Raw genomic sequence first — 24,455 nt, forward strand, 5'->3', positions numbered from 1 at the left:
GGCAGGAGTCTGTCCATTCAGTTTGGCTACTTGTAAGCTAGACTGTTTTAATTCTAGAAAGTGCTAACCTCAGAATTTGGGAAACCATATTCACACATCTATCTTTAGGAAGAAGCTGGGTGGCTCTCCCTGCTGCTAAAAGCTCTGGGGAATGCCTAAAAACAGAACCCACAGTTGAGAAAGAACGTATAACTCTGTTTTCTCTCCTTTGTCTTTACTGAAGGCAAAAAATAAAATCTGTGTTCCAGTTGTCCTCACAAGTAACTGCTAAATGCCTCCCAAGAGTCAGCGGATCATTACAGTGTATTAAAAAAAAAAAACAAAACCCCAAAAACTGATCTCCTTAATCAGTGCTGTTCTCAATACAAAGGTAAATTTACAAAAATGTAAATATTCATAACCTAATCCAGCTGTATTTTCTGCTTCTGCACCACAGGTTGAAGGGTATTTTAAAAACCAAAAAAAAAAAACTAAAACCTGAAAGCCTCAAAATAAGCCAGATTCTCCTCACCTCTCCCAAAGGACAGGGCCCTCGGCACACAAGCAATTCCCGAGTGTGACGGGTCCAGACCCGCGACCGGCCTCTGCTGCGTGGTCCCTTCGTCCCCCGCCGACCCTCGCAGCACGGACGCGGGGCTCCCCAGTCCGCCGGCCGCAGCCCCGTGCCGGGAGCCGCGGCCTAGCACTCGGTCTCCTTGCTGCCCACGCGGTTCTGCCGCTGCAGCTTGAACGAGGCGGCCTTCTCGCTTCTCGGCACCGGACGGCCCGTGAGGTCCTCGAAGGACTTGGCGGCGGTGCCGCTGTTGGGGAAGGGATCCTTCTCGAAGCCGTCCTCGTCCGCATGCGAGTCCGTGCTGGGGTCCTCCTGGATCGTGTCCATTCTCTGGGGCTCCAGTTTGGGAGCGGCGGGAGGCGGCGGCGGCGCGGAGGCGACCTGCAGGGGCTGCGGGCGGCCGGGCGTCTGGGGCGCGGGGAAGGGCTTGATGATGCGCACCGAGGCGGAGTCCATGCTGCTCAGCATCTCCACGTTCTGCGAAGAGCCGGAGTCAGAGACTGGCCCAGGTCCCACAGCTCCCCCTGCCCCCCCCGGCACGTGGCTGTCCCCTCGGGCACAGTGACCCCTCCCGCTAAGCAAAGGCAGAGGTGAGGCTCCCCCACCTTCCACATGTCCTACAAGTGGCCATCCGAGTCCCAAAAGAGCGCTCAAGAAACAATCCTCAAGTCGGGGTCTCAGGACAGGGAAAGTCAAAACCTTAAACCAGGTCAGTGCTGAACAGCTAAGTCCCAGCCGGGGCGGGTGCAGCCTCCCTCCCGGCTCTGCCTCCCTCGAGCCACTAAGGGCGGCTCCAGCCTGGACCCTTCCCGCCGCCGCAGGACGTCCCACAGGCAGAGACGCGCAGCGGCAGAGGCCACAGGCCCTCGCTGGGGCGGCCAACGGGCAGCCCTGGCTCCAGCAGGGCCCCGAGCGCCTGCGGGACTGGCCCGCGGGTACTTACGCTGGGGTGGAACAGGGACAGGGACTCGTACTGCTTGTCCAGTTTCTTATCCTAGGAGGAAAACGAGCAGGGAAAGGTCATCCTTAAGCGATGAACTGCCTCAGAACACGAGTGTGCCGAGTGTCAGCAGGGCCAGTCGATGAGAAGAATTATTTTAAGACTGATGTATTTGAAAGAGTGAGCCAGCACAAGCAGGGTGAGGGGCAGAGGGAGAAGCAGGCTCCCCGCTGGGCAGAGAGCCTGATGTGGGACTCGATCCTGGGACCCCGGGATCATGACCTGAGCCGAAGGCAGACGCTTAACCCACTGAGCCACCCAGGCGCCCCAGTGACAAGAATTTCTTACAACAACTTTGTGAGTTCTGCCACCAGCCCGGAAGTGCTTCCTTTGCCCTTGGGGCCATCAGTGTTTTGATGTCAAGTAAGCAACTAGTCAAGAAACGCTTAAGTATGGCTCTTCTGGCAGAGTTCCCCAGAGGCAGGTCCCTGAGGGCAGGGGTCACACCAGGGCACTGCTGACCTCGGGGCCAGCTGCCGGGGGTTAGGGACGCTGCGGGCTCACCCACCTGGTACAGGCCTCCGAATGCCCCAGCCCGCCCCGCCTCAACACTCAGCTGTTCCCAGAGTTCACTGTGGCCCAAATTCTTAGAGGAACTGAGCCCGGAGCACCCGCAGCACACACGGCTCCAGCTGCCGCCCACAGTGGGCAAGGCAGGACGCGGAGCCCGGAAATCTAGGCCTGGCTTCCAGCCCAGCTGTCCCCGCACATTCCGTGGTCAGCGACCAGGCACCAGCCTCCGCCTATCTAGCGGCTTTGCTCCAAGACCCAGCGTCAGGCCTCGGGCACAGCGGCAACTCTCAAGGCAAACAAAGCAGACCGGCCTCGTCAAACAACGGTAACGGGGGAGCGGTGGGGGCGCCACTCTCGGCTGCTCCCGAGCTCTCCCTCCCCACGCCCACCACGCGCACCACCGAGGAAGAGCGGCTCAGGGAGGCCCCGGCAAGACTGGAGCAGAGGAGTAACACCTCATGACGCAGCTGCGCCCGAATGTTCCAAGCGCTCACGTGAGGAGGCGTGCCCGAGAGTTCCAGAGCACAAGTCTGCAAGCCTGGATCTGATCTCTCGTCTCGACAGCAGACAAATCATCTTTTTCCCACAGAAGCCAGGTGAATGAAGTTGTAAGAGTTGTTTAAAGTCTCCAAGTTGATGAATCACATGGAGTTCACGGGGGAAAGCCCAATGCACCTCGTTAGCGGTTACTCGTTTCGAAGGAAGATAACGAAGATTGCTCCCTCTTACCAGAGGGGGGATGTGACACCCGAAGCAATAAAGCAAACAGGAAACCACTTGGCGGAGGGGCGCGACTGCGGCGTGCTGAGGTTTGCTATTTGCTCTAACAAAGCCTGAAACGCTCTTATTTCAAAGCTTCACTCGGAGGCCCTAGGCAAGTCCAGTGAAACAGTCTCCCGGGCTCAGAAGTGTAACATTCCTCCAATTACACACGAGAACATATATCCACATACAAAAAGCATACTTCTTTTTAAAAAACGATTAGCTAGGGGCACCTGGGTGGCTCAGTGGGTTAGGCCTCTGCGTTCGGCTCTAGGTCGTGGTCTCAGCGTTCTGGGGTCGGGCCCCACATCGGGCTCTCTGCTCGGCGGGGAGCCTGCTTCCTCCTCTCTCTCTCTCTGCCTACCTCTCTGCCTACTGTGATCTCTGTCAAATAAGTGAATAAAGTCTTTAAAATAATTAAAAAAAAAAACGATTAGCTAAACTTCTCACAAAATAAGCTTTCCCAGGGAATAACACCAAAAAATGTCACTGGAAACATCAGGTCAGATCTTGCTAAGAACCAATTTTATCTTTTCCAAAAGTTGTAAGATTGCAATTGCTCAAAATTCTAATAAAATGTCTCATTACCTACAAGTTGGTGACTTACCACGCAATGGACAAGAATGCTGAAGGGGATCCAAAATATCAAGGAGAAAACCAGGACGGAACCTACGATGTTGTCCGCTAAAAACTTCCCTGTGAACAATTCCAAACAGTCAGTGTTCTGATCAAGTACTTTAGACACAAAATTAAACGCTCTTATTACCATGGTGTCAAATGAGACAGACTGCCGGCCAGGTAGTCCTACCGAGGCAGCCCAAGAGGCGTCTGTGTCCCCTGTGCCAGCCCGCACCATCCCCCGAGCTGTGGACACTCCTCCAGACAGAGCCCTGAGACCCTCATGCAGGACAGACCGCATCACACAGTGCTCAACACGATCCCTGAGTGACGGTGTCAGGAACCAAGCACACAGAAGGCTACTGCTCGCGACGATGCGTGACAGGACAAAGTCACTGTCATCGGGTACTATTTTTCTGACAATGAATTCCGACCCTGCAAGACAGAATACGTTGCTGCTTCTGCAAAACCCGAGGCCCACTTTTTGTCTGACCTGAGGCTCACATGAAACCGGATTCAGATTTACAACCTGCAGGACTGAACCAGGCTTACGGTTCCAGTGTCTACTTCTTAAAGATACCAGAATTTCGACAACGTGTGGGCTTCCCTTGTCTGAAAACCTGCGCATCCGCACGACACAGCGGGAGAGCCGGGTGTGTGCTTCATCTCAGCTGACAAAGCTGCGTCAGGAACACCGTGAATATTTCCATCTGCTTCAGGATCCGACGTAGTAACCCAAAAGCACACTTTCCTCATGTCATCACCAAACTCTGCTCACTTCCAAGCAAAGAGCCACTGGGGAAATCACCTACCAAAAGTATTGATGCTCAGCTGGTCGATGAAGTCCCAAAACCGCTCGATGACGTCCTGTACTCGCTTCTCACACTTGCCCTGTGAACACAGAACACAGCAGTGCCCAAAAAGGACTGCGTCAGGAGCGGCACGGCTGGGTACAAGGGACGGACATGAAAGGCTTCAGGAAATCACAGCTGCAGGGGCCCAGTTTTGGACACAGGGACCTAACGCAGCAGGAGACACTTTTCACTTCCACTTCCACAATCAGCCCATTTTTATAAGTGAATTTAGAATTCCCAGGAAACGAAACTTGAGAAAACCAATTTTGTTTAAGACAGGGCCCTCTAGCAAGGGCTGCACGGACCACACACATGCGCGTGCGCGCACACACACCAGGAGGAACCTAATCAGACTGCCTGGGAAGCCGGCCTAACCCCTTTAAATCCACGCCTGTGACTCCATGGGAATGAAATGTGTTTCACTGGAGGGTAAGAGGGCCTGATGCAGGTGCGTCGAGCCACCTCTGGGTCTTTCCTCTATCAGCACTGGTTTTAAATCAAAACTTGCAATTTCACAATCTTAGTCAATTTTATAATTAATCTAGAAAACCAAGTCATTAACACACACTGCCTAAAACGAGCCGACTCTAATAGAAAAGCTCCCTCCCCCGCAGTCACTGGATTCAGGGTCCCCTGCTCGGGACAGAGCGTGCTCCAGCTCCCCGAGAGCACCTGGCACCTCCCCTCGCGTCATGCCCACAGCCTGCCCCAGACAGACGAGAGCAGCCAGTGGGTGACAAGGGCACGGCAGGACTCTCGCCCCTGGCAAAATCAAGTCCTCATAGTATCAAAACTGCCCGTCTGGCTGTCACAGAAAAAGCTGTATGGAAGTAAATACTCACATTCATGTCACAGAAGCCCACCGTACAGGGCTTCCCTTTCCTCAAGAATAAATTCTTCTGTTCAGCGTCAACGTAGGGCACACACCGGCCCGAGGGGTCCCTGCAGCACACCTTGCAGGAGTTGTCAGTTTCTGGAACAGAACCGGGGAGCATATGGACAGCCGGACTGCAGCCTCGTTCCTCCTTCCCTCCTCTCCTCCCCACCCCGCTCCCCACGGGGAAGGAAATGCCTTTATTTTTCAACAGCGAACGAGCCTTCGTGCACCCCCCAAGACTAAATTCTGAGTTCAGGCTCCTCAGTCCTCAGGCCACAAGACAAGGACAATTGACACCAAAGAGCCTCCCTTAACGGAGTAAAAGCCGAATGAGTCTCCTTCAGATCCCTTATGATTCTCAACGTTTCTCTTCATCCCAACATTCTTGTTACACCGCCGACTTCAACCCTTGGTATCGCCGTTTCAAATGCTCCCCGGGAGAACCGAGGCTCCAGCGAGAGCCAGTACCGCTGCGACACAACAGCCGGGTGCGGGCCGCAGGGAGCCGCGGGGTGACGTGAGCGCAGGGGCTGAACCTCCGTCTACACCTACCGCCCACAGCATGTGGGTCACGGAACCAACTAGGCACCACATAGGCCACGTGGCACACACACCGACAACAGAAATGGCCAAAATGTCAACGGACAATGCAACTCGGGACAGTATGTGACCCAGAGGAATCCCTGGTCACTTACGTGGGAGAACCTGGAATCAACCAGAACACAAAACCCAGCAAAAGCGCTCGAATGGGAAAGGAGACCTTTCCATCATTCGTCCAGTGGTCAAGCATTTCCTGGGCGCTTACTGTGGGTCTCTCCAGGCATCCCAGGCCCCCTGCCGCTCCCTCGGGAAATGACCGGCTTGGGATCTACCGTGTGTCGTCTCCCGTATTTACTGCTGCTACCCCAGAAGTGCCGCTCCCTGCACCGTGCGCCTGGGGGTTCCCAACCCACTGGCTCCGACTTCTGCATGGTTTTGAAAGCAACAGAAGCCTCCTGAGGTGAGGCAGGGCAGGAAGCCGGGAGCCCAGTCGGTCCCTTCTCAGACTCGGGAGTCCCAAAAATAGAAGGTGGAAACCTGAGGACAAGCGTCTGAGAAGCCAGCGTGATGTCGCCAACCATCGCTAAGCGAGGCCCCTGCCCCAGACATCAGGCAGGGAGCAGAAGGCAGCAGGCTCAGCCCTGGTGACGAGAGCAAACACCCTAACGGGCAGGGTCAGACCCTGGGGCCAGCTCCCTCTGGCTGAGGTCCTGAGGAGCAGGAGTCCCCGGCCGGTGGCCGCAGCGGACTCCTGCCGTGCTCACGCGGGGTACCACGTGGCGGCGGGGCGCAGCGAGGACACTCCTCCACCCACCCGCCCACCCGCACCGCTTCCTCCTCTCCCGCCCCTAAGCCTGCCACTTGGTCTGAACGTGGAGAGGAAGGACGACCGACAGGCAGGCTTTCACGGACAAGTCAGCGGACCGGATGCGGAGCTGGAGGGCGCCCCCAGACCCCGCTGCCCTGCCCCGCCCCCGGCTGGGATCTCACCACCACCCCAGCCCAGCAGGGACTGCCGGGCCCCCGGAGGGAGGGACGGGCCCAGCAGGCATGACTGGCTCCCCTCCGGCTGCAAGGACGCGGCACGGACGTGTGCTCACCGTTACACGCGCAGGACTCCCGCTGCTGCTCCCGCTCGCAGAAGGGGACGCACTTCCCATCTTTACACTTGCCGAGATCCAAGCACACCGTGTCGTCCGCGGCGTTGCCGGGCGGGGGGCACTCACTGCTGTTACCTGCAAGCACGCGGGAAGCACACAGGTCGCCGTGAGTCACGCGGCAGAAGCAGGCCTCAGGTGCCCACAGAAGTTGGCACCGAGCTTCACAAGGGCACAAAGTGGCCCAGGGTCAGGACGCCAGCGGCCCGGGCCCAGCAGGCCACGAGCCAAGAGTGCCTGGCTGCGCGCCTAGCCCCATGCGGTGCACATCCCCACACTCCCACCCCGCCCCTCAGCCACTATTTAACATCTTGCTTTTACCTTTCTTTTGTGAAACGTAACTACAGATAACAGGACACACACACAGGAGCACAGACGCACCACGGAGCAAACGTCGCGGCCGCCACCGGCCTGAGAAGCAAGCTCTGCGGGAGGCTCACGGCAGCGGCCGGCCGGGCTCCTCCAACCTCACCAGCGGCCACTCCTGAGCCCTCAGCCGGCGTCCAGTGTCTTCCCCTCTCCAGGGTCTCTCCCTCGGAACCATAACATACGCTGTTCAGTCTACCCGGAATGTTCTCGTTTCTGCCCTGGAGGGCACTGGCTGGCTTTTTCTCACCCTTAGCTCTGGCTCCAAGACCTCCCTCAGACCTCCCGCGGCCCTACATTCCCCCACTGCTTCCATCCCTACAGCTGCTTCTCTCCTTCAAGCGCACATTTTGCAACTTATGGCTTTTTTTTTAAAGTAGGCTCCACACCCAGTGGGGAACCCAAAGTAGGGCTTGAACCCATGACCCTGAGATCAAGACCTGAGCTAAATAAAGGGCACACCAGGGTGGTTCAGTCGGCTAAGCGTCCGCCTTCAGCTCAGGTCATGGTCCCAGAGTCCTGAGATCGAGCCCCGCACTGGGCTCCTTGCTCAGCAGGGAGCCTGCTTCTCCCTCTCCCGCTGCCTCTGCTTGTGTGCTCGCTCGCTCTCTCTCTGTCAAATAAAGAAATAAAACGACCTGAGCTGAAATCAAGAGTCAGGCACTCAACTGACTGAGCCACCCAGGCGCCCCCAATTTATGTCTATGTGAGGATGTGGTTTCGGTTCAGACTGGTGAGCTCCACGAGAGCAAAGATCAAAACTAGGAATAAATCAACTTACGTCGGATCTCTATCACACGCCTAAGTACCCCAGAGGTATTTCTTAAATGAATCAATGATTCTGCCGGACAAAAGAAAAGCCACAGAAGGATGTTAAATTCAAGTGAGAGGATGGAGTGAGGGGCTCTTTCTGGAAAGCGAGCAGCACACGCAGTTAAACATGACCGCAAGAAGAGAACTACCACATGCGGACGGTGGCGAGAGCCGGAGGCCTGGCCCTTCCCCTGACAAATGGGACCAAAGCCCGGAGTCCGAAAGAACTCAGGACTTGCAAGTCAGTGGAGTGGCTTGGGAAACTCAGAGAAACCTGTCTCAAACAAAAGAAGCCCTCCACCAAGTACCTGATACACACTGACGCGGGCACGTCACCTGTGCCTCTGGTCTGACGAAACCGTTTATGCTGCTGGGCACTCAGGGTCAATAGGATGGGCACGGAACAAGTGTGCGGCTGCTGAAAGGAGGCCATGGGGACAGGGTAGCATGTCAGTGACGGGGAGACCGCACTCCCCGGTATTTTCAGTGCGTGCTGCTGCCCTGAACACACACGTGCAAAATGTCCCACAAGTATCCGCTGCACACGTGTTCTCAGCAGACTAACGTCAGGGCACCAGATGCAGAGGACAAGCATTAAACACACAGAGCCACCTAGTCTCCAGGCTCCCGAGACTCTGGGTGCATCGGACCCCACGGGTAAACGGAGTAGGTGGCACAGGTCACTGCACCTGTCCTCAGAGCCGCTGGGGCCCTGGGCCTGGGGGAATGCGGCAGAGGGACCAACAACGTCCACTTCGAGCAAGGTCCCAGGAGATGCGGATGCTGCTGGTGGTCAACGCAGGGTCTTTATAAGGAGTTAATATTTTGCTAGCTGCTCCTTCATAGAAAATAGCGAGGGAAAGAAAGGCTATTCGATAAGAACGAATAAATTTTTTCCAAATTGCTTTGATAATGCTTATTTAAAAAGAATTTTTCTGAATCTGCTTTATTACTAAAACCAAGGCTGACATACTGAGCACAGCTAGAGAATGTTCGTGAGAAGCTTGCCTGAGCCGTTCCAGCTCCTGACAACTGGCAAACTGCAGCCGTGCTAACAGGTCTCAACGTAGGAGGCACGAGTGGCGCTTATAAAATGCACGTTGAAAAGGCAAAGGAGGGGCGCCTGGGTGGCTCAGTTGTTAAGCATCTGCCTTCGGCTCGGGTCATGATCCCGGGGTTCTAGGATCGAGCCCCGCATCCGGCTCCCCACTCAATGGGAAGCCTGCTTCTCCCTCTCCCACTGCCCCTGCTTGTGTTCCCTATCTATCAAATAAATAAAATCTTAAAAAAAAAAAAAAGGAAAGGAAAAGGAAAAACCAAACTGACACAGAGCTTCGCTAGGAAGGTGAGAACCAAAAAGGTAACCAGTGGAGCTGAGGCCGTGGACGCACAGGAAGCCTCCGATGCCACGGGCGGGAACGTGACACCGCACACTGCTAGCGCGACAGCCCCGAGGCTCCTCAAACGAGGGTACGGCTACCATCCGACCCAGCGACTCTGCTCCTGGGTCTCGACTGGGGAACGACAGACACGCAACCACACAAAATCTTGTACAGAAATGTCCACAGCGGTGTTAGTCATCGTCAGAAAGCGGAAATAATCCCAAAGCGCATCAACTGATGAACGAATGTAACATAATGCGGCACAGACGAACACAACGGCGATCCCTCAGCAACGAGGACAGACGACGACGGCTTCATGCTATGACACAAGGCGTCCCAAAAACCTGATTCCGGATGAAAGAAGACAGCTGCAAAGGGCCATGTACTGTAGGATTCTGTTTATATGAAATGTCCAGAACAGGCAAATACACAGAGATAAAAAGATCACTGGTTTTCTGGGGCTGGCGGGGAATGAGGACATTCAGTGATGGCTACAGGACACAGGTTTCTCTTTAAGGTGATGGAAACGTTCTGACACTGACTGCTGGCAGGTGCACAAATGCGAACACCTTAAAAACCACAAACTGTACACTTTAAATGGGTGAACAGGGCACCTGGGGGACTCAGCGGGTTTAGCATCTGCCTTTGGCTCAGGTCATGATCCCAGGGTCCTGGGATGGAGCCCCACATTGGGCTCTCTGCTCAGCGGGGAGTCTGCTTCTCCCTCTGCCTGCTGCTCCCTCTACTTGTTCTCTCTGACAAATACATAAAAATAAAATTTTTAAAAAGAAAAATTAAAGTTTCTGTTCCGAGATGGACAACAGATAGGAGGAAGGTATATGCAACTTATAAACCAATCAAATTATCATACAATGACTCCTCTAAGTCAACAATATCAAAAAGACATGAAACCCAATTTTTTTTTTAAAGATTTATTTATTTATTTGACAGACAGAGATCACAACTAGACAGAGAGGCAGGCAGAGAGAGAGAGAGGGAAGCAGGCTCCCTGATGAGCAGAGAGCCCGATGCGGGACTCGATCCCAGGAACCTGAGACCATGACCTGAGCCGAAGGCAGTGGCTCAACCCACTGAGCCACCCAGGCGCCCCTGAAACCCAAATTTTTAAAAATGAACCATATAGGGGCACCCTGATGTCTGTTATTAGAGCATGCGACTTTTTAGGTTTATTTAATAGAAAGAGAGAGCAAGAGCTCACAAAAGGTGATCAGGGAAAGGGGCAGAGGGAGAGGGAGAGAATCTCAGAATTCCTGCTGAGCACAGAGCCCAACGTGGGTCTTGATTCCACAACCCAGAGACTGTGACCTGAGCCAAAACCAAGAGCTGGACCGCTTAAGTGCCCCAGAACACGCAACTCTTAACCTCAGGGTTGTGAGTTCAAGCCCCAGGTGGGGCACGAGGAATACTTTAAAAAAATTTTAAAAAGAACCAAATATATGAACTGGCTATTGACAAAAGGAAAACTCTGCATAGCTAACAGATAAAAGGAGACACAGGTACCTTCAAGAAACATGCAAATATGGATGAGAGATCACTTTATACTCATCAGATTGGCAAAAAACAGAAGACCATCTGGGTAACAGCAAGGGCTGATGAGGACACTGGGACGCAGGAATCCACACACACTACAGGTGCATCATGACTGTTCTAGAGAGATCAACACGGGGCCACTTCCTATGACCAAGCAACTCTGCTCCTCCACATGCAGCCAGGAAACCCTTACAACACCTGGGAGACAGGTGGGAGACATCTGTTGAACTCCTATCTGCGGTACCCCCAAGATGAAGGCAGTCCAAGCCGTCACTAGTGAACAGGTGAGTACCATACACTACAGCACACAAGTAAACTCAGCAGGGGTCCGAACAATGACCATGAACAGACACAGATACACACTCCACAGGCGGCATGACAGGGATACTTCATAAAAACTGGCACTGAGTTTAAAAAAAGATCCAAAGCGGAGTATCATCCTGGCATGTTAAAAACACATATATACACAAACTAACACGGTATTATCTTCCAAGGAAATACACACACCCAGGCAAATATTAGACGCATTACAGCACTGCCCGTGAGAGGAAGGAGGTGATGGCAATGAAGTGGACAAAATAAGAAAGCAAGCACAACGGGTCTGGCGCTGACCGCTGGTAAGTGCATCTCGAGCGAAGGAGTACGATTCCGAAGGCTGTTTTCATCTGAACAAAATACAGTGTTGTTTCAAGCATACACATGGGCACCTGAGCAAAAGCATCCCAGGAGAACCGGCAAAAGGACTCACCTGTGCAGTAAGACACGCCTTTGCAAGTAGCATTGATCGCCTCTTGGCACTTCTTCTGGGCAGCCTCAAACTGACAGTTTTTACAGCAAGGACTGTTCCGGTCACTGCAGAGAGGCAGACAGGCACAGTTCCAGTCAAACGTCAGCCCCACAGCAGGCACTGCGGTCACGTCGGGGCCTGCAGACGGCGGGGGAGGCCCCTCGGCTGGGCCCCTCGGCTGGGCCGCGCGATCCTGCAAAGTCGGCCTTCCCGGGCGCCGGCCCGCCTGCACACGCTGTCTGCCCTTCCTGCGGCGGCCTCAAGCAGGAGCGCAGAGAGGCCCGAGGGGACTCATCCTTGGAACATCTTGGTGTCCCTGGTTTTCATTAACTTGATACAGTAATTTAAGAAAAGGAAGACCTATGCCTGCAAGGCCAGCAATGGGGAGGAAACGAGGCAGCCGGAGTCCGAGTTCCATCAGGATTTCCGCTGACAGTAAGCACCACACATCGTTCACATCTGCTACTCACCATCAACTCGAGGTTTCCTCCTCTATGCTAAGCCAGGCACCAGTCCGCAACATGCAAACACAGGTACCTTCTCATTTGTAACCTGCTTCCTCTGCTTTAGTGTATGCCACTGAACATAGTCTTCCACACGGTTTTATTGCATAGAAACACAACAATTTAGATCTCAGGACTGCCGCCTGGGCCTAATATCTTGTTACTCTAAAATAATGCAGCAGGGCACCTGGGTGGCTCAGTTGTTAAGTGTCTGCCTTTGGCTCAGGTCATGTTCCCAGGGTCCTGGGATCGAGCCCTGCATCGGGCTTCCTGCTCAGCGGGAAGCCTGCTTCTCCCTCTCCCGCTCCCCCTGCTTGTGTTCCCTCTCTCACTCTGTCTCTGTCAAATAAATAAAATCTTAAAAAAAAAAAAAAAAGAATGCAGCTGTGAACATTCTCATTTAATCACCTCTCTCGTTTCCTTAAAAGACTCTCTGAGCTATGGGATCCTGAATCAAAAAGTCTACAAGATTAGAGATTTTGTGACATAAAGTCACACTGCTTCCCAGAAAGCAGTTTCCTTGCTGTTAAGGAGAAAAGGACACACACGCGCCCGTGAGCCTCCCCCCCCACCCCGGGTCGCCACTGCCCGCGCTCACCTGCACTGCACGCCGGCCCTCAGCATGCAGTCGCTACTGCAGCACGTGTCGTTGTTCAGGTACATGATGCCGGGGTCGCACTCCTCTCCTTCGTCCACCCTGGAGTTCCCACACACTTTGTTGCTTCGCTCTTGAAAACACTCCTGGGACTTACTCTCGATGGTCTTGTAGATGGACTGCTTACTGCAGTTTGAGAACATCTTGCAAGAGGAAGGGCCACAAAGGAACCAAAATAATACCACGTCATTCCCAAGTAGTGTTTGTGTTTCTTCTCTAGAGACAAACTCTCACTGTAAGAGCCACAAGCAGAGCCACCTCAAAGGTCTGTCAAATTCCACCCCTGTCACCTCAGAAAGCCGGCTACGTGGAATCGAGCTGTCCCCCTCAGCTGGGTGCACAAAAGCTGGCGGGCGTCTGGGTAGGAGCCAAACTTCTCCCCAGGCAGGCCGTACAAAGACAGAGAGCACGCGTCCCGGCCAGTCCCATCCAGAGGGCCGACGCTCTGGCCGCCCTCAGACTGTCCGCTGGCACCCAGCGCCGCGGCAGTGACCGTGAGAGTATGGCACACGCCGCCATCTTCCTGGACAGGACGACTCAGAGAGGCAAAACGGAGTCTATCTCTGATCTACCTCCTTTTCCCGGACTGTGTGTGCCAATGACCCATGTTTCAGGTTTTTAAACAGATGAGCATAGTAAGAGGCAGGATATTACATACAGTCTATTAAAGGATAAAAATCCAAACTGTTACCTAAACAATCACATGGGTCTCCAGGATTTTAGGTTTGAGATTTCTACAGGTGACCAATGTCCCACAGGAAGCCTCTACCCTCACACTTCTCCACTTGCAATACAGAACCCGGGAAACGGCTTCCTTATAAATTTGGGGATTTTTTACCAGGAGCTCTGAAATGGAGCCCATTTCCCAAATCATCTGCAATTAGCAAGAAAGGGAGTAAGAGGCTGAAGGAAAACCTGGGCAGTGATTCCTCGAGGCAGCATCTCCACAACTACTGCACAGTTGCTAAAATGGCTTCCCTTTTGCCCCAGATGACAGCCACGGAGCCCCTGAGGAGCGGAGGGCACAGGACCCTCCTAAGGGAACAGTGATCGCTGAATCAGATACTGAAAGGATTACTTTTAGAGTGATATCCAAGACCTTATCACCCTAAACAGAAATATTAACCAGATCTTTGGTTTGTTATTTTTGTTTTTTAAAGGTCTTCCTATTTATTCTAAGGCGAAAATATTTAAGGGGTCTGGTTATTTCAGTCTAGGCCTTGGGCAGTTAGAATTTGCTGGGTTTACTCACAAGCACTGCAGATTTGTGAACTCAGTTTTAGCAGTGCACTCATGTGAGACCAGATGCTAGGAAATTAAAATTCACACTGAAGCAGTAAGCAGCCTCCTCGCTAACCTGCCACAGCTACACTCCGAGGGCCGGGGTCCTTGGGCTAAGAGCTAAGAGAACAATTTTTATGCTTCCTGAAGACCTCTGGCCTTCTGTTTGCACCCTTCCCACACCCTCTCCTCTTGCGCCAACAAACCCTCCTACGAACTCACCCCCCTTGTGCCACATGAGCACAGTGAGGCCTGAGGCCTCAGCAGCTTGCCTGTGGGAGGTGCCAGGCCCTGTCTTTTGAGGTCAAGGAAACGGGAGCGCTTCTTACCTAGTTACAAACATTTTTATTAAGAAATTCATTGAAAATGTAGATTAGAAGACGCCCAGTATCTTTTTTCCTTTTTTTTTAAATCTTCTTTTTTTTTTAAAGATTTTATTTATTTATTTGACAGAGATCACAAGTAGACAGAGAGGCAGGCAGGATGTGGTGGGGGGAAGTAGGCTCCCTGCTGAGCAGAGAACCCTATGCGGGGCTCCATCCCAGGACCCTGGGAACATGACCTGAGCCGAAGGCAGAGGCTCTAACCCACTGAGCCACCCAGGCGTCCCACCCAGTATCTTTTTATTACAGGATCACTACTTGGGAAAACCAAACTAACAGAAAATACACTAAACCTGAACTGCTTAGGACAAAATAAATAAATGGACAAATTGTTCTTATTTGATAAACTAGCACCTCCTTTTCTTGTCCCTCACTTTTCATTTAGCTTAGCTCCCCATCCAACATGGGGCTTGGACTCACAACCCTGAGATCAAGAGTCATGTGCTCTACTGACCAAACCAGCCAGGTGCCCAGAGAGTTGCCCGTGTTTTTTTGGTTTTTTTTTTGTGTGTGTGTGTGTTTTTTTTAAAAAAAGCTCTATGCCCAATGTGGATGACTAGCGCTTCTTGAATTTTTTTTAAAGATTTTATTTATCTGTTTGAGAGAGTGAGTTAGAGAGAGAGCATAAGCAGGGGAGGGGCAGAGAGAGAAGCAGAATCTTCACTGAGCAGGGAGCCCAATATGGGGCTCAGTCCCAGGACTCCAGGGGATCATGACCTGAGCCAAAAGCAGATGCTTAACTGACTGAGCCACCCTGGTGCCCCCACTTCCCTAAATTAAAAAAAAAAAAAAAAAGGCTCTAGTCAGGCACTATTCTCCTTAGAAGTCATTACAAGGCCATGGAAGAGCTCACAGGGAAATTTCACAAGGAGAACTTGTAGAGGACAAGTCTACAAAGTAAGACAATTTCCCCCAAAGTACTCAAACCATCCTCAATAACAAAGAAGCAATTGACCAGAGAGTGTACCGTCTAAACTACAGCCAGGAGCCAAATGTGGCTATTTCAATTTCTTCCTCCTCACCACATACTTGACTTTTTATTATAGAAATGTTCACACAGCTGCAAAGTAGACACGATGGTATCGTGAATGCCCACATGCCCCTCCCCAGCTTCCACAACCATCACATTATGGCTTCCCCCTCCTCTGCGCCCTCACCATCTCCCCTCACGCTGGGTTGTTATTATTGTTTGTTTCTTAATAGCTTTATTTAAGGCATATTTTATATATCACAAAATTTACCCATTTCAAGTGTCCAAGTCAGGGATTTCCAATAACTTTACCAAGTAGGGCAGCCATCACCACAAATCAGCTTGTGGACATGTTCTTGTCCCCGGAAGGTCCCTCATGTCCTTTTACAGTTAATTCCCATTCCCAGCTCCAGCCCTAGGCAATCACTATTGAATTTAAATAAAACAGAATTTAGAAAGAATAATAAAATAAAATAAACAGAATTTAAAATTCAGTTACTTGGTCTCTCTGGTCACATCTGGAGTGCTCAACAGGCACCTATGGCTAGTGCTGCTGTATTAACACAGAATGTTTCCGTCATCCCAGAACCTTCTACTGAATAGCGCTAAGCTACAATATACACGATTAGAAATGCAGAGAGGGCGGCTGACTGGCTCAGTCAGTTAAGTATCTCTTGTCTTGCTTTGGCTCAGGTTGTGATCTCAGGGTGGTGAGATGGGGCCCTGTGCTGGGCTCCACAGGGAGTCTGCTTGAGATTCTTGCTCTCTGCCTCTGTCCCTCGTCCCCCTCAAGCACACATTCTCTCTTTAAAAATAAGTAAATCAGGGATGCCTTGGTGGCTCAGTTGGTTAAGCAGCTGCCTTCAGCTTAGGTCATAATCCCAGGGTCCTAGGACTGAGTCCCGCATTGGGCTCCTTGCTCAGCGGGAAGCCTGCTTCTCCCTCTGCCTGCTCTGACTGCTGTTCCCCCACCTTGTGCTCACTCTCTCTGATAAATAAATAAAATCTTTTTTAAAAATTAAAATTAAAAAAATAAATCAATCATTTAAAAAAAATAAAATGCAGAGACAAATCTGAGAAACAGAGGATGTGGCAAGTCGGAGGAATAGTGCAACAGGGAGGGCAGAGCTCCTGGGGCACAAGCTGTCAAGCAGAGGAAATATAAAGCTTAAGGTGCAAACCAAGAGAGGAAGAGAGCGTTTATACTTAAGAGCCAAGGAAAAAGATGACAAAAAGAATAAAAGAAAGAAACTTCCAAAAGCAGGGTCAGGGCCAGGGAAACACAAAAATAATCCCTTCCTCTAGCTCCCTGCCAGGCTTTAAATTAAAGCCAGGGCCTGGCTCCAAAAAGGAACCAGGAGAAATACTTCATCATCTTTCCCAGTTAGAGCCAGCCCTCTCTAACTCGGCACCACCACCAGTGTGTTCTCCTCCTGATGCTTTTTGCCACTTAAGTGAAATGCACAAAACAGACACCTGTGAACACTTGCAGAGTCCGTCGTAGCCAGGCTTACTTTCTCCCATGGGATTAGTGTACTCTCAGAAACCCCTGGCAGTAAACTTCATTTATTTATTCAACCAATTACTACATGCCAGGGACCCCTGCTAGGCACTAGAGACAGAGCTCTCTAGGGAAAGGCATGGGCCTTTCCCACAGGGGTTTATAATCTGGCAAATTATGTATTTTATTGCAAAAGTTGATGAAAACATGCAAATTAAGTAGAGTTAAAAGGAACAGCTTGTATAAGAAATGACATGAAATTTCTGGGGAGCCTGGATGGCTCAGTTGATTGAGTGTCTGCCTCTGGCTCAGGTCATGATCCTGGGGTCTGGGGACTGAGTCCCCACATCAGGCTCCCTGCTGAGCAGGGAGCCTATTTCTCCGTCTACCCATGGTGCTCCCTCTGCTTGTGCTTTCTCGCTCTGTCAAATAAATAAAATCTTAAAAAAAAGAGAGAGAGAGGTGACATGAAACTTTTAACTTACACCAGACCCTGTCATCTAAACCTCTAACATGAGCCATTACTATCACTAATTTTCCATATAGTCCCCATCAACACAATTAACTTTAACAGTCCAAATGATAACATAAACCAGATTCGATGCACCACACCTCACTCTAAAACACACAACCAAGTTTGAGGGTACTTTGTAATTCACAGTTCCAGACCTGGAATGGAAGGCTCTTCTGAGCTCTCATTATAATTAAACATAATAGTCTCTTTCCTTCCTTACCCAAAAAAGCTCCAGAAGATACATACCTTATTGTTCTCATGATCTCCACTCACGGCGATGGGATACATAACGTATTTTCCTCCCTGGTCCTCATTTGGGGCACATTCTGCTAGGCCATCCGGATCATGCTCTGCTCCGAAATTGTGTCCCAATTCATGAGTTGTTACCAGGTCGGCTTCCTTAAATGATCATGCAAAGAAAACGCTATGACTTAATATCCAACCGTCAGCTACTGTGGCCAGCGAGGCCCTGCTTTTCTTAAATGGGGTCCTGATGAACGAGATCAACAACAGAACAGCAGCAGGACTGTGGCAGTTCGGTGTGTCCAGACTGAAGGGCCCAACACAGTGGGATAAAAAACCTACAGCACGTATAACGTTGGAGCCAAACTACCAGTGTGTCAAAAACTAGTACTTCCCATCAATGCCCATTCTCCCCTTCTTCCTTCCTTAAAAAATCCTAATTCTGCTCAGGTTGGCAGTGTACTCTTAAAATAGCCTCTTCCCGTATTTCTTTGAAGGTAGGTCAGGCTGTCCAGTGAGATAGAAACAGAGGGGGTGGGACTTCCAGAGTTTTTTTTCTTTTACAAGGGACAGACGAGGCTCTGTCCTCCTTTTTGCAACACAGAAGAGAACCATCTTGTGAGCAGAGGATACGCATGAGGACCAAGGCCTGTGCTCAGAGGGGCTGAGTGAAAACTGGGAAGATCCTGGTTCCCCGAGGGAGCATCACTAAGCTGCTTCAGCATCCACAGGACGCTGTCCCTGACCCTGTGGTTGACTGAAGCAAATACACCTCTTAGAAGTCACTGTTTGTTGGATTTTCAGTTTATGGATTTGCTGGAATGTGCCTAACACATTCCTAATGGATGTATCTGGGCAAAAACAAGATCCTAAAATCTTCTAAAGGAAAAAACGGGTCACATACAAAGGATAAAAAAATCAGAATGATTTCAGATTCTAAGGGTGACACAAAACACTAGAAGACAATAATGGAACAATGCCTGCAAATGCTGAAAAAATTTAATTATCAATCAAATTTAAGTGTAGGGTAAAGACATTTCAGATATGTAAAAATCTCAATTTGCCTCTCATGTACCCTTTTCTTAGGAAACTCCTGGAAGATATGCCATACCAAAATGACAGTATAAATCAAGAAAGAGCATGAGCAGGGGCTCATGGGTGGCTCATTCAGTGAAGCATCTGCCTTCAGCCCAGGTCACGGTCCAGGAGTCCCAGCATCAAGCCCCGCGTCAGGCTTGGTGGGGAGTCTGCTTCTCCCTCTGACCCTCTTCTCTCCCACCCCGTCTTTGCGCTATCTCCCTCTCAATCTCTCAAATAAATAAATAAAATCTTAAGAAAAAAAAAAAAAAGAAAAAGAAAGAACATGAGGTCCAGGAAACGAGAGAGTCTGGGAAGTCTTTTAACGACAGCTACACTGCAGGACTGGGAACCGAGCAGCCCGCAGAAAAGCACAGGATGAAGGGCTCCAGGAGGGGTGACTTCAGGAAAAACAAGGACGCTGACCAGTCTCAAAAGAAATCTCACAGGTAGCTTTTTATCTTTTTCTTTATATTTTTTATTTTCACATTTCCCACCAAAACACATGTATTTTTTTAAGCAGAAGCGAAGGGAAGTATATACCACTTTTTAAAAAGATACCTACATAAATATATACAGCTAAGGCTCTACTAAAACAAACTCAAAATCTATCCTTTTAAAAAATAAGAGAACATACCTTTGTAAGGATGGTTTTACCATAATTTTTTGTGCTGGTCAAGCCACTATTCAAATAGATATTCTTCTTTCCAATTGGACTATAATAAGCTAGAGGACAAAGGAAACAGAGACAAATTGCTTATCGAACACAGAATAACAATATAATCTAATCAGCCTGCCATTCTCACACATCTGCAAAACAAACGGAAAACTTACCCTTTGGGCAAACACCTCCGTGGCTGTTGGCTCTGGGAGAACCGACATAAGCTAACCCAAGGGTTCCCATATCAAAATCTTGGTAGGTGAAAAGATGTGCAAGGCAGACCTTAGATGCTTCTTCGGCTATATCAAAACTAAATTGCTTTAAGAAAAAAAGTATTCTTAATTAGATTAACAATTACATCAGACATGTTTCTACCAGACCCTGGAGAACACTGCCGTGTGACTGACTGCAGCCCTCCATCAGAACACACACCCGCCGCACAACGCTTGCGTACAATTTTCAGCCACCGATACAGGAAAGAAGAGGAGTACCATCTAGTCCGGGTGGGGGACAGGACAGGGAAGAACTTGGGGGCTTTTTAGAGCAGCTCAAAACCAAGAGGGCTGGTGTGAAGCCGTGCAGCCCAGCCCTGGAGACATTCCAATTCCGTAAGTCTCAGAGCCTGGATACTCTGTCCACGGGATGTCAGCACCGAATACCAAACAGAACCCCCTTAAGTATTTCAAGGACTCCACTGGTTTTGTACGTGGTGGTTTTGTTTTTGTTTTTTATTTTCAGTAATCTCTACACCCAACATGGGGATCGATACCACAACCCGAAGATCAAGACTCGCGTGTTCCTCCGACTGAGCCAGCCAGGTGCCCAGGGTTTTGGTTCGTTTTAAGTTTGCTCTGGTTTTCCAACCTCCAGAACCGTGAGAAATAAACTTCCGTTCTTTAAGCTGCCAGTGTGCAGCGTTTCGTTACCAGCAGTCCTGACGACCGCTCCCCTTGCCGAGCCTCTCGAGAAGTGACCTGGCTGGGCAGCGGGTCACAGCCCAGAAGACACGGAGAGTAGGCAACACAGGCAGCACCCTGCGCATCTCGACCTGGATGAAAAGCTGGCAATATCCTTTAACTCCAAGCTCTGAAAACTTAATTTCTGCCTTGTGAGACATAAGCCACACTGTACGCGGACTAACCCACAGAGACAACTTGGGTAAGTCGCGTTGTTATGAGCTGCGAGTCTGCGGTAACTTGTTAGAGCAGCCAGAGGAAACCAACATACGCACGAACATATCAGAAGATCACTATCACTTCCTGGAAGGCAATTCTATGACAAAGCAATTGCATACACAAACTCAAGACGCTGAAATATGTGGCAAAAAGGATCAATCATACCTGTCAAGGCAAGACTCATAAGGCACAGAACGTTTAGGCTATCTTCAGATTTCTAACTAGAATATAGTCACGAAGATTTTTAAATCCTGTAGAAAACTTTCACATCTTCAAGAAAACTTTCACATCTTCATACTGTTTGACAATTACTGACCTAGCAGATCTACTGATAAGTTTCAAAGAAACCTGAACAGAATGGTGTGCAAAAAATGTTTATATTGAGTATACATTTTCTAAAGTCTCAATACTTCAACTGGATTCTTGAAGATATTAAGGTCAAGAAGAACCGCCTTCTAGCATTTTTCATTTTGACAACCTTTTGGCCCGTCTTGCTGTTGGCCCCACTAAAGGGTCACTGCTGGGTTACTGGGATGCGCTGCTTCTGGTTCTCAGTGACCTTTCTCAGTGCGCCCCTTCATTGATGCAGACACGCCCCATGTGCTAGAGAAACCACCAAGCGAGCTAACAGCAGCACCACATCTGGGACTCCACCACCTACCTCTAGCAACATCTTCACATCCCAAGCATCCTTTTCTTCATTTGGGTAACTTTTTGCCATGTTATAGTGCCTTTCACCGGGTTTCACCTCTTGTGGAGACTTGAGAATGCGGATCTATACTTAAAGAGACAATATACTTAGAACACTTCAGAAAAAAGTCACAAGACTGAACAATACTGCACTGTTTTAGCTATGCAAAATAAGATCATCCACCATTCTAGAAAAAATATTTTAAAACTACAATTCCAGCTCTAATATTCATTTAAAAAAAAACTGAGAAGCTTATGATATGCTTGGTATGATATGGTAAACATGTATGTCAATGGCTTATTATTTATTATTATATTACTTATCAATTTATAAATGTATTCCTCAACTCTTATTTCTTCTACATTTAGTTTGATAAAATGAGAACCTGGGTTGCTAAGCCTAAAATATTTACTCCAACCACAGTCAATGATTCAGAGACAAAGAACTAAATGTCTGTCACTGCACCCCACGGAAATAAAAGATGATAAAGAACAGGGGCTTTTCCTTGGACATAAAGTAAAAAATTCATGTTAATCCTGCTTTAATAAAAAAAGGAACAAAGGCTTTCCTCCAAAGGAGATGAAACGTATCGACCAGTGAGTGTGTTTAAGGAAAAGAACAAAGCCATCTCCGCTTAGCCATTTCTGGCCTCTCTTCTGGATGTGCCTGCCTGGAGGGCGTATAATCTGGTCCACTCCGCCACCATGTGGCAAGCTCACAGGGAAGGGCTTTGCAGCTTTGGTGGTGGGTGGTCAAGACCAATTCTGGGATGAAACAGATGGAAACCCACTGTGATTGCACATCTAAATCATACTCTCCAATCCTCCTATTATCATTATTACAAAGCTGGCATTTCAAATCTACACTGCGCCATTTTTCCAAGTGGCTCCAACTTCTTATGGCAAAACGGAGTTTTATTTATTGGTCTCCTAAAACCTGAACATGATTCTGCTGTTTTAGACAAGTGAGGCAGCTTTCTATGTACCACAATGGAACAACCATCAACATAGACACAAAATGAAAAAGCAAGGTGCAAAGAGTAGAGCACACCACCATGTGTCAAATATACACATACACATCCACATGCTACACATGCACCAAATCTCTCCGGGACGGTACTTAGGAGACTGTGACATGGATGTCTCTGGGGAAAGGGACTGGTTTGACAATAGTAGAGGTTGAAGAGACTTACTTTTCACTGGCTTTTGTACCATGTGTATATATTACCTAGTCAAATAATAACTTAAAAGAAAATGCAAAACAGTAAAAGAGAATGGAAAAGGGAAAAATAATTCTCTTAGTTTTATACAAGTACTATAAAAGTTTAACATTTATATAATATGCATGATTTCAAAAATTTTGTTTCTTAATCTCTAAGTTCTATACTACAGAACCTTTAAGAACATGGTTAATTTAGCACAAAGAGCCTAGAAAAAACAAGAGATAATAATTTGTATATTAAATATCTGTCCAAAGCAATACCCAACTTCAGAATTTTTTTTAATTAGTCTTATAATTTTTGAACAATGTTTACTATGAGATATAATTAAAATGACATCAATATACCATTACTGGATGCGCTCTATTCACAGATTAGAAGAAACCAGAAAATTCTGAGGAAAAGAGACCTACTGGTTCTATATGCATAAATTCCTTGCAAATGTATACACAGTATTTCTGAGTAAATTTCTAAGGATTCAACAGTATGTGCCAACATTCTAACTGAAGACATAAAGCATAATCAAAAAAGTAAAACAGTGAAGGGGGATAAAAACATAAATTCAGAGAAAGAAGAGATCACAGCACGGGCACCTAGATGGCTCAGTGGGTTGGGCATCTGCCTTTGGCTCGGACCATGGTCTCAGTGTCCTGGGATCGAGCCCCGCATCAGGCTCTCTGCTCAGCAGGGAGCCTGCTTCCCTCTCTCTCTCTCTCTGCCTGCCCCTCTACCTACTTGTGATCTCTCTCTCTCTCTCTCTCTGTCAAATAAATAAATAAATAATCTAAAAAAAAAAAAAAAAAGAAGAAGAGATCACAGCTGCCTCAACGAGCCTAAGAACAAAAAACTTCACAATCTGTAAATAATTCAAAAACACTATACAAATCAGATGAAAATCACTGGCATTTGAAAATTTGTAAGATTAGAGTTGAAGATAGGTTTTTAGGTTCTGAATACAAGTGACACATATTTGCATCACATCACTCAGCGGAGTTATACAGCCACAGCCACATCCATTGGTAAATACCTGCTCTATCTGTATTCCATAACCTTTAAAACCCGCGTTGTCCCATGAAGTGTTCCGATAGATGTCATCCACTCGGTCAATGAGTTCTATCTGCGTTTAGAACAGAAAATGAGAGAAAGACTTGTATGTTTACTGCGCTGCAACATGAAATAAATTCTGCAGGGATTAAAATGGTCAGTTTAGAGAAAACACCACGTAAAAAGTTTCCACCTATTCACAAAACTAGCATTAAGATGGTAGTCTTCATCACTGATGACACTAACAAAAGAATTATTCCTCGCCTCAAGCTTAGAGTATTATTACCAGAATCAAGAAATGGTACAGTCCGTTTCAAATTTTAGGATATCAATTGCATATGAACCAAAATATCAATAACAGCTTCTAAAAAACTGCCATTCCATTAAACTATAAAAATGAAATTTAAAAGTCAACCGGTGTACCTAAAATTTGCCCTTTTTTGTTTGTTTGCTTGTTTGTTTAAATTTGCCCTTCTAAGAAGCAATCCATCGCCACTCCATCTCTCGGCAAGAACCTCAGATGCCTTCCTCAGAAAGAGGTGAGGGGCACGGACGGATGCTGCTCAACCTATCCCCAGCCCTCACCGGGCAAAGTCCAGCACCAAAGCCTGGGCAGAGAGAAGGAGAGGAGTGAGCTTCCACTGGTCCCCCTTACTTCTGTCCTCTGCTTTCGGAGGGGAGGTAAGGTAGACAGAATACTGAGGGAGGACGAACAACGGTGACCCCAACTACATAAGAACAAAATGCTCATTACCCATCTTTTCC

General features: G+C 48.9%; 1 protein-coding gene across 4 annotated transcripts in view; it reads right to left on the reverse strand.

The window, feature by feature from the left end:
• Window positions 1-229: 229 nt before the first annotated feature.
• ADAM17 (ADAM metallopeptidase domain 17) overlaps window positions 230-24,455 on the reverse strand; it is a 52,783-nt gene continuing 28,557 nt past the window's right edge. For 3 of the 4 annotated variants that reach the window (XM_032866815.1, XM_032866816.1, XM_032866817.1), the window contains 13 exons: window positions 23,674-23,763; window positions 21,398-21,511; window positions 19,735-19,879; window positions 19,538-19,626; window positions 17,827-17,979; window positions 12,875-13,074; window positions 11,735-11,838; window positions 6,818-6,952; window positions 5,143-5,273; window positions 4,259-4,337; window positions 3,436-3,524; window positions 1,497-1,547; window positions 230-1,030 (listed from right to left, as the gene is read on the reverse strand). In XM_032866815.1, the coding sequence (XP_032722706.1) occupies window positions 680-1,030; window positions 1,497-1,547; window positions 3,436-3,524; window positions 4,259-4,337; window positions 5,143-5,273; window positions 6,818-6,952; window positions 11,735-11,838; window positions 12,875-13,074; window positions 17,827-17,979; window positions 19,538-19,626; window positions 19,735-19,879; window positions 21,398-21,511; window positions 23,674-23,763 (1,731 nt within the window). In that variant the 3' untranslated portion in view covers window positions 230-679. Of the gene's footprint in view, window positions 1,031-1,496; window positions 1,548-3,435; window positions 3,525-4,258; window positions 4,338-5,142; window positions 5,274-6,817; window positions 6,953-11,734; window positions 11,839-12,874; window positions 13,075-17,826; window positions 17,980-19,537; window positions 19,627-19,734; window positions 19,880-21,397; window positions 21,517-23,673; window positions 23,764-24,455 lie in introns of those variants that run through there. The other variant, XM_032866818.1, reaches the window with a different exon arrangement.

The sequence above is a fragment of the Lontra canadensis genome, unplaced genomic scaffold (assembly GCF_010015895.1).
Source record: "Lontra canadensis isolate GAN:19392208 unplaced genomic scaffold, GSC_riverotter_1.0 scaffold32, whole genome shotgun sequence".
Lineage (NCBI taxonomy): Eukaryota > Metazoa > Chordata > Mammalia > Carnivora > Mustelidae > Lontra > Lontra canadensis.